The sequence below is a fragment of the Vidua chalybeata genome, chromosome 2 (genome assembly GCF_026979565.1).
Source record: "Vidua chalybeata isolate OUT-0048 chromosome 2, bVidCha1 merged haplotype, whole genome shotgun sequence".
In the NCBI taxonomy this organism is placed as follows: domain Eukaryota; kingdom Metazoa; phylum Chordata; class Aves; order Passeriformes; family Viduidae; genus Vidua; species Vidua chalybeata.
The window spans coordinates 97,767,744-97,776,604 of record NC_071531.1 but is presented as its reverse complement, the minus strand read 5'-3'; the positions used below and the strand labels follow the sequence as shown (position 1 = coordinate 97,776,604).

General features: G+C 39.1%; 1 protein-coding gene across 1 annotated transcript; it reads right to left on the bottom strand.

The window, feature by feature from the left end:
- Positions 1–286: 286 nt before the first annotated feature.
- C2H13orf42 (chromosome 2 C13orf42 homolog) lies at positions 287–4,628 on the bottom strand. Its single transcript, XM_053934776.1, has 3 exons — positions 4,215–4,628; positions 1,352–1,499; positions 287–519 (listed from the first exon to the last, which is right to left on the bottom strand). The coding sequence occupies exons 1-3, from the start codon at positions 4,626–4,628 to the stop codon at positions 287–289; spliced, it is 795 nt and encodes a 264-aa protein (XP_053790751.1).
- Positions 4,629–8,861: the final 4,233 nt, after the last annotated feature.

Below are 8,861 nucleotides of genomic sequence, written 5' to 3'. Positions count from 1 at the left end.
AAAAATTACTGCACCAGGCAATCTCTGAATCACTTTTCACTCTGAAAATATGCTTTCTGTAACAGCACTAGAAAAAAAGGCTTGTCAAGCTGGAGTTCCCCCCCAAGCTGAATGACAAAGCAGTATTGTTAGGCACAGAAAATTTGATGAGTTAAACCCTCATATGAGTCCAGCATTGGAATAGCCATGGCTTAAAAATGATGGATCAGTGGTAAAAAAAAAAATCAGGTCTTACATGCTCTATTTCATACATTCTGTCTTCAAGTGAAAAGGGAACATTCTCCTTTCAACATTCTTTCTTGCGTGTTTTAGGTTTAAATTTTAAAGTGCTGTATGCCCCTTCCACAGCTTTGGGCAGGTACATGGGATGCCTTTCCAACCTTTTCCTAGAGCCAGTGGTTCTCCGCTGACTGTTTCTTTGAGATTGCTTAGCTGCTTGGGCAGTATCTTGTGAGTATCTCCGAGGAGCACGAAGGATCCAGTTTGAATGCAAACTGTGTTCACTTGTACTGGTAGCAACTGAAAGACAGAAGATAATCTGGGATTAACAGTTTGTCAGTGACATTCTTATCTGCACAGTGAGGGAACACAGCAAGGGTGCTCGCTGGGTCCTTCCTGGAGGTAAAATCAAGAGACAAACCTTGTTTCACTGCAGTATATCACTTGAGATGGGATTCATTTTATCTAGAATTTCAATACCTGCAGCTTAAATATGTATATGAGAGCTAGTCCCTTCAAATACACTCCTTGGGTACTGCTAAAATGACCTGCTTCAGCTATTCACCTCAGCCTGAAGCGAAGGTGAGAAATATCTAAATCCCTCTGCTGATTATACAGGAGAGATGATGACCTTAGACTGCGACATCTTCATTTCTTTGGGCAACCCCATCCTTTCTGATGGAAATTTCCAGTTATTTTGCTTTAACACCAAATGTCTTCTTTTTTGATAGTTGTAAAGGAGTCACCCAGTCATTGCTCAAAAAAAAAAAAAAAAAAAAAGAAGAAGAAATACATTTATACTTTCTATAGTTCTCCAAAGACAGCCTGAGGTAGATATGCAAGGGTGGAGTTCAGCCCTGAGCAGAAGGCAAGCACTATTCTAACCCTGCACGTGCTACGTTTGCCATGTAATGACTGCACATAAAATAGTTGCACCCATTCAACAGGGAACAAGTGATGTATTACTCTAATTTCACATATTGCATGTAATGGTCATAGATTTGGGAAGCAGAACTAGAGGACAACTGATTCATTAAATAAATTAATTAAACAAATGTGATGTCACAATGCTGTTCCCTCCTCTACCCTCTGCACCCCAAAACCCATCATATTTGGCTGGTTTATACTGCACCATCAAAATCGACATCCACATTTGGCAGATCCACGCCAGGAACTCTCCGCCATCTCTCTGAATCCAGGTCTGCAATGACTGAGTCAAAGAAAGCTATTGCTTCTCTTACATCTGAACTGGATTGTGGGCCTTTTGTTTCCATGGACGCCTGTTGATCAGACAAAGGAGAAAAAAGTTAGCCAAGGGTTGGGGACAAAGATTTCTTAGTGAGCAAACTTCTTTCAAAAGATGTATTTGATGCCACACTTCAGGCTGTCAGAAAAGAAACGTGGGTCCAGACTACTCCACAGTGTAGAAATCAAAGAAAACAGGGCAGCAGTCTAACAAATATCCATCCTGTTGCATGTTCAACAGCAAGTTTCTTCCACTTGGGCAGTAGTGGCCAGGTGTTAAGAAATCCCTCAGAATCCATGTACCAGGCCATATAATGGGGTGTCTAGGTGACAGCTGGGCTTTGTGGCCAAATTTATTCTGCCTAGCACTAGGCTTCTAAGGAGACACACATTAGAAATGTAGTCATGCAGGGCTCCTTCTGTAATTAATGCTGGGCTCCAGTACCTTCAGAAGATGAGTCAGGCCTTAAGTAGGCTGCACCCTCCTCTGCAGGCAGCTCTTTCTCTCAGCTGAAAAGGGTTTGAGGGGTAACTTTGTTACTAATTTAAGCATCTTATTAAAATGCCTAGGTTAGGTGAAATTCATCCAGATCTAAATTGCTGAAGTCTTTTTGAAATTAAAAAGGATGGTGTGCGCTAAAATATGAGTCATTCAACACTCTGCTAATTCCCACAGGAAAGCCACACAGCATAAAATTAGGAGCCTGTCTTGATGAAAAAGGAAATGCCTATCTATAAATGCTGAAGCAGTCATAAAACCTGGGTTAGGGATTCTGAAGGTACATATGGGATGAATAATTCCTGCCAGGCTCTACCTAATGAAGGGACATATATTTTCCTTGCTAGTCCAAGTCAGGTATACTGTCAGGCTGCAATACCAGCTCAGAAAATTGCTACCCTGGGTTTCAGTGAGAGAAAAGGATCCGTGACGTATCACACCTCTGAAGGACCAGCCTGTTCCCTGTTCTGTGGAGGCAGAGAGATGAACTAGCTGGTTCCCCTCCTGACATTATGGGTTGATTGACATCCTCAGAAGTGTTAAAAGATAGCTGCTACCACACATCTACTGGAAATAGTGACTGCTATTATGACTAAGTCCTTATTGGTTAAAAGGCATTTTAAAGACATGCCTATGTGCTCTCAGCATCTGACCCACCTCACTATTCTTTTCTTCCACTGGACACAAGTGGCACATTTTGAATCCATGGCCAGTCTGTAGTCCAGGACCCAGGGATCTTTGGATCAAAACTCCCATGAGGACAGGTTTGTCTGGACAAATTACCTTCCCATAAATCATGCAGCAAGTTAGAGAAAGAACTGAATTTCCACTGACAGGCAATTTAAAAAGAACAGGTAGCTTGGGACAAAACCATTCAAGCCTGGTGATAACACAAACCTTGCAATCTGTGAACATAAAATGTGTAGTTAAGAAGAAGAATAGTCGGAATCTTGTAAAAGTCTTCTTGACCTCTCCCTAATTTTTACAAAGCCTGGGGTGTGCAGCTGTAACCCTGCCATTTGTGTTGGCAAGAATATCCTGCTGATGTGCCTGTCTGTTTCCAAGGGGATGGGTGATGGAGTGAGCATGCCAGTCACTACCAGGACTGTTCATACACAGGGGCTAGCTGGCCAAAGTCCGATGACACCATTCTTAGCCTCAGACTGTGGGAGATCCAATTGTTTGCCAAAAAACAAGTTAAGCTTTTGGTGTTTTAAGCAGTAGTTTCAGCAGCACATCTCAGAAGTTCACAAACCATTTTGACATTCTGCTGTGACAGAACATCTAAATATGGCAGCAACATTATTTAAAGTCACGGTCTGGCCTGACTTTAAATTTCAGCCCTACATCCCTTCTTCCCACCATCCCCATCATTATCCAGCTTAAAGACTGCACTGGATAACCTGCAAGTCTCCTGTTGAAGTCTTGTTTGCAGTCATGTTACCTAAACAGATCATCCCATTTGCTGCAGTCCTTTGTTTTGTCCTCACTGAACCAAGACTAGAGTCAAAGTAACCACTGAACTGTCTACTGACATGCTAACCTATAAAACTTTTAATACTAGGATACATCAGCACCATAAAATAATCTGCACCATAGATGATATTCCAGCTTTATTTTTGTATTATAATTTCAGTAAAGGGTGAAGAATTACACTATTTAGAAATGACCGACCAACTTACTCAAGAACAGAGAAAGGAAACCTTAAGAATTCCTCATGCCCCACATCCTACCAGTAGAGGTTGCACTGATTCTAAATGTAGCACTAACATGTTAACTGACCACTCAGAAAAAAAAAAAAATCCTCCTTGTTTCAGTGAATTTATAATTATTTTGTGTAAGCAATTTTGTCAATAAGAAGACTGCCAGGAAATCCAGGGATTACTGCATTTGTCAGTCATTAACAGCTATAAATAATCATAGAGAAGGACTCCAAGGTACATAAGTAGAATGTCAGAGCTTGCTCTTTCATAACGTTTTCCATACTCTCATAACTTTTTCCTACTTTCTCTCCCCCAACATTTCCCCCCCTCAGACATAGACATACACATTTCTTTCTATGACCAGCCATTCATTCCTAATTTTACACTACTTAGAAAGAATCTTAAGGTATTTAGCAACATTTCAAATAATGCAAAAGTAAAATGACAACTGGCTGAAAGCAATAAAGCAGAAAATCAATATAGGTGATATAGCTACAATGATTTTGTTGCTTAAGACTAAGTACATGGCAAAAGTTCTTGGAAATTACCTTAGAAGACTCTTTGGAAGGAAGTGGAAGAAATGACTTTTTTCCAGTTTTGGATGATCTTGTGGATGCTGGAGAATCTGCAGCCATACGCATGGATTTCAAGTTATTGATGTTTTCAAGATATTTTTTCCTCAAGGCTAGCAGATCCTGTAGGTACTTCAAGCAGTCCTGAGTCTTAGAGTACATCCAGTCTCTGTCTTCCTCTTTTGGCTGAAAGCAAGAGTCGATGCTGGTTGTACTTCTGCACTTTTTTAGTGGTTCACTAACTTTTTCTTTCTCGCCTCCAAGGACATACATAGAAGTGCTGCGGATCAGTCTCACTGCAGAACCAGCGCCATCGCTGTAAGGGATGTCATCTGTCACGTTTCTTCTCTGGGAGTTGGGGTGAAATATAGAATGGATCTTTTTGAACATAATGTGTCACTTCCTCCCCTTTATACTTTTTCTCTTTCAGCTCCTTAACTTAACACTAGATCTGGCAATCAGCATCAGTCACCTTTGCCCTCAGCAGACAAAAAAATTTGCCACTTACTGTAATAGGGAGAAAAAATAAACCTATGCTGCAACCTAACCTGCACCAATTGCTTTCAGTCTAACATTGTGAGAAGCATGATGGAAACACAGAAATGTCTTTTCTATTCCATTTGTGTCTGTGAAAGAGCTTTGTCCTTTCCTCGGTTTAAAATATAGTTGAGGAGGTCAAATATCATGCTTCGACCTTTTGTTTGGCGTCTAGTCCCCATAAAAAGCATCAGCACGGAGGCCTGACTTCCCTCTCCCACGATTCCTGTGCGCTCCTGGGTTCCCCTGGGCGCCGATTGCGGGCGGCCGAGGGGCGCTGGCCGTGGTGCTGATCGCTCCCGGCCCCCACCGAGCACCCGCCGGCCGCCGCGGGCGATGCTCGGGAAGAGCCGGCAGGAATCGGCCTCCACGGGGGCGAAAGTCTGGGTGGAGAAGAATAGTTTCTGTCGAGTGGAGTCCAGTTGCTGAAAGAAGTCGCTCTGGGCTTCACCCGGCAGTAACCAGGAGATGGCTTCAGCAACCTGATACCACAGCACTGCCAGGAACCAAGTGGATTCAGATGTCAGGCTCTGTTACACTCAATACAAAGCTGCCCTGTGTAAGGGATGCTGTAAAATAAAACACTCTTCCAAAGTACTCCTCTGGCAAAATATTGCAGACAGAAACCTAAGAATTTGTATCTTTCCACATTAGTTGTCCTCCTAGATTGGTCCAAGAATATTTAATACAGCAGGTTTGATGATTGATTTTTGGCTGAAAGTACTGAGAAGCTTTGACTATTATTGGCATACTCGAGGCATGGGTAGTATTTGTGACTATGCGTCCACATGATGTATGCTTTGGAGATAAGCAGATAGTGAACGGAGGCAATCAACAACGATTTAAAAGCAAGCAGAGATGCCCCAAAGAGTTTTCAAAAGAGTTTGTTCAAAAGAGTTTTGATAAGTGATCCTGCCCAAGCATTGACTGCTTGAGGAAAAACAATTATTTTTAAATCAAATAGATATCACCCTGCAAACATCACTGAGCAAATTTCTTCTAATGCCTCTGGAAGTGCCAATTGAAGGCTTAAGTATCCAAAGATGTATAGGATCTCAACAGAAAAGGTAGCTTGGCACATAAATTTGTGCCTATTGCTTTGGGAACTCTGAAAATTGGATATTAAACATATACCACAACCATCTCAAAATGTTCCTTTTATTTATAGCTAAAGTTAGTACGTACTTACAACAACTAAGAATTGCGGCAAACTAGTTTTTGCCACCTTTTCTGCCTTCTAATAGTAGCAATTCCCATTGCAGCTGAAAGCAGCCTAGAGTTGTTCTGAAATATAGTCAACTGTTTGGTACCCAGTACTTGTATGGAGGTATTCCATTATTGATTCTCTCCAAAGGTCTACTCCATCCCCAAGCTAGGTAATAGATTAAGCTGACTTTATGCTAGCATAGATCATTAGAACTGTGAAAAAAAAATACGAGCTTTCTCACCAGATTTACCTGTCTGAGATAAAGTTTTGGGTCATCAATACTAACACAGAATAATAATAATCCCATCTACATATTGATTTCCTTTTCGGAGCAAAAGGCTGTAAGGGGGTTTTAATGCACTGTCCTGAGTGGTTGAGGTAAATATCTGTCACAGCCATTTCAGGGAACTTGTTTGCCAAGTTAAGAAAATGAGATTTTCCCAGAATAACCATATTAAAAATTTACTTAGATTTGCTTCATGGGATACTGGTCTTTGTTTATAGACAAGATACAAAACCAGTGAGCCTCAGAGCACTCTAAGGCCTCTTAGATTTCTTAGAAAACCCATAAATCAAGAAAATCAGTGTGAAATCAAGAAAATATTGATAAAGGCCTGAATCAATAAGGTCATTGGGAACTCCACTGAGAAACTGCTGAGAAACTGAGAAATGTATCAGACATTACCTTTCAATTGCAGATTGATTTATAAGCTCAGTTGGGCTTATAAAGAACTACAGGGCAAAGAAAAAAACAGAACCAACCAAAGAACCAGAAAACCCCCAAGGTTCTGTTGATGAAACCACAGGAAAAGGTGTGTCTGTGAAGAGTAAATCTGATGATATGTACTGCATTCGAAAAACACTTCATATGAGCCATAGCTTTTCCTACCCTGCTTCAACTGAATACTGAAAACATACACTGACATCTCACTAATTAAAAAAAAAAAACAAAAAAAAAAAAAAACCAAAAAAAAAAACCAAAAAAAAAAAAAAGCACAAAAACTTTCAGGCTCTAAAGAGAGTTCTCAATTTCAAACATGTTCATTCCCAATTTTTTAAAAATTTTGCTGGGTCACATGCATTCTGTGCCAACATATGTGTCATTCCCATTGTTCACGGTGTTGTTAAAATAAGGAAGTATTAATAAATGCATGAAAAAATACAGTAACTGCATTATATAATAGAATTTCATTTGCAGTCATAAAGGGTCATTTACAATTATTTCAGATATGAATGTTTTATTCTATGCTTTGGCAATGGGCAGTGAGACAATCTTTCTCTCCTATTGTATATTACTTTGTTTTCTTCAGAGAATCTACTGTACTTTAAATAGCTCCATGGATTTAAAAATTTAAAGGATGAAATAAAGGATATGCTCTACTTTGTTTTCTAAGAAGAGAAATGCCCTTCGAAATGTCTTTCTGAGATATTTGCCTATAAGGCATTTGCTTTGATGTTTCCGGAGCAGTGTTTCATTTATTTATACTCAAACTCTGTTTCCCATGTACTTGTAAGTGTCCCTTTTAAAGTAAATAACAAGGCAATTATAATTCAGCCAGAACCACAGATCACAGGTCTTTTCCCCAGAGTTACAGCTATGGACTGAATATGCTACTGTTATCTAAGACAGCTGGTAATTAAAAGTGAGGGTTTGATTCAAGAATGATTCCCTTCTGCACAGACACTCATCAAATGCCAAATACAGCTGAAGAAGAGAATTTAATTCTCTTAATTCAAAGTTCCAAATTCATGAACAGCTATTAAATCATAAATAAAGACCTCCCAAAGAAAGAGCTTGTGAGAAGCAGATCAAATAGACCAGACTCATCAAATAGACCACACTAAATATTTAATTGCATCTAAGATTACTGGCTTTGACAAGGCAATGCTCACACCTTGCTTGTTCATTTGGCTACTTGAATCTGACTTCATTTACTCAATGTTTTTTGTTTCAAGTCACTTTTTTTCCCTTTTACTGCTTTCAACAAGTCTGCCTTCTTTGCATCTACCACAGTGATCTAAGTTCCATTTAACAACACCCAATCACTCCCAAAACTGGTTTTTTTTGTTTTTTTTTTTATAGCCCTGGCATTCTGTCAGTTCCTGATCTATCATGACTGGATAGGAAAATCAAGTTAGAAAATCCAATGTATGTGCTTTGTTTAACTAAATTAACTACATAGTTGAAAAAAAAACCATAAAATCAAATATACAGATAAATATACTTAAATATTTTATCAATAAGTTATTTGTCAAAATGCATTTTTGTCTCTTGAATAATATGACAACATGCATACAAATCTATCTACTTGATAGTTAAATTTCATTATGACTTATACAAAGGAGTGTCAAATCATCCTTGTAATAAAGTTCCAATTTCAAACAAGAAAATCTTTGATAAACTGTAAATGACAATGTATTCTTTTTCTATCATAAAGTTTTATCAATCTGTTGTATCGTATCAGTTAGGATAATACATTTTATTATATTTTAAAAGTTAAAATGAGAACACTTTCTTTGCTTTTAAAGAAAAAATAATTCCACACATAAAATATGTGAGTGGATAGTAAAGTTACTGAGGCCTGTGCTATTTTAGCTAGCTCAGAAACTAGAGCACAGTTGTCAGTCTCTGCTGACCTCTTCCATGTCTGTATAGCTGCATAAAAAGTAGACTGTTAGGATAGATGGACAGAGCTAATTGAGACAGTCCAAAATAGAGGAGAACAGAGTAAGCAATTCATTACAGCAAGTATCAACACTTTGCTCCCTAGTCCTTGACTATTTCTTATATTCCCTTGAAGTTCTGCAACCACACACACACACACACACACAAGATCTGGTAAATATTTAAGAGAAAGACAACAAATGCTGAGAATGCT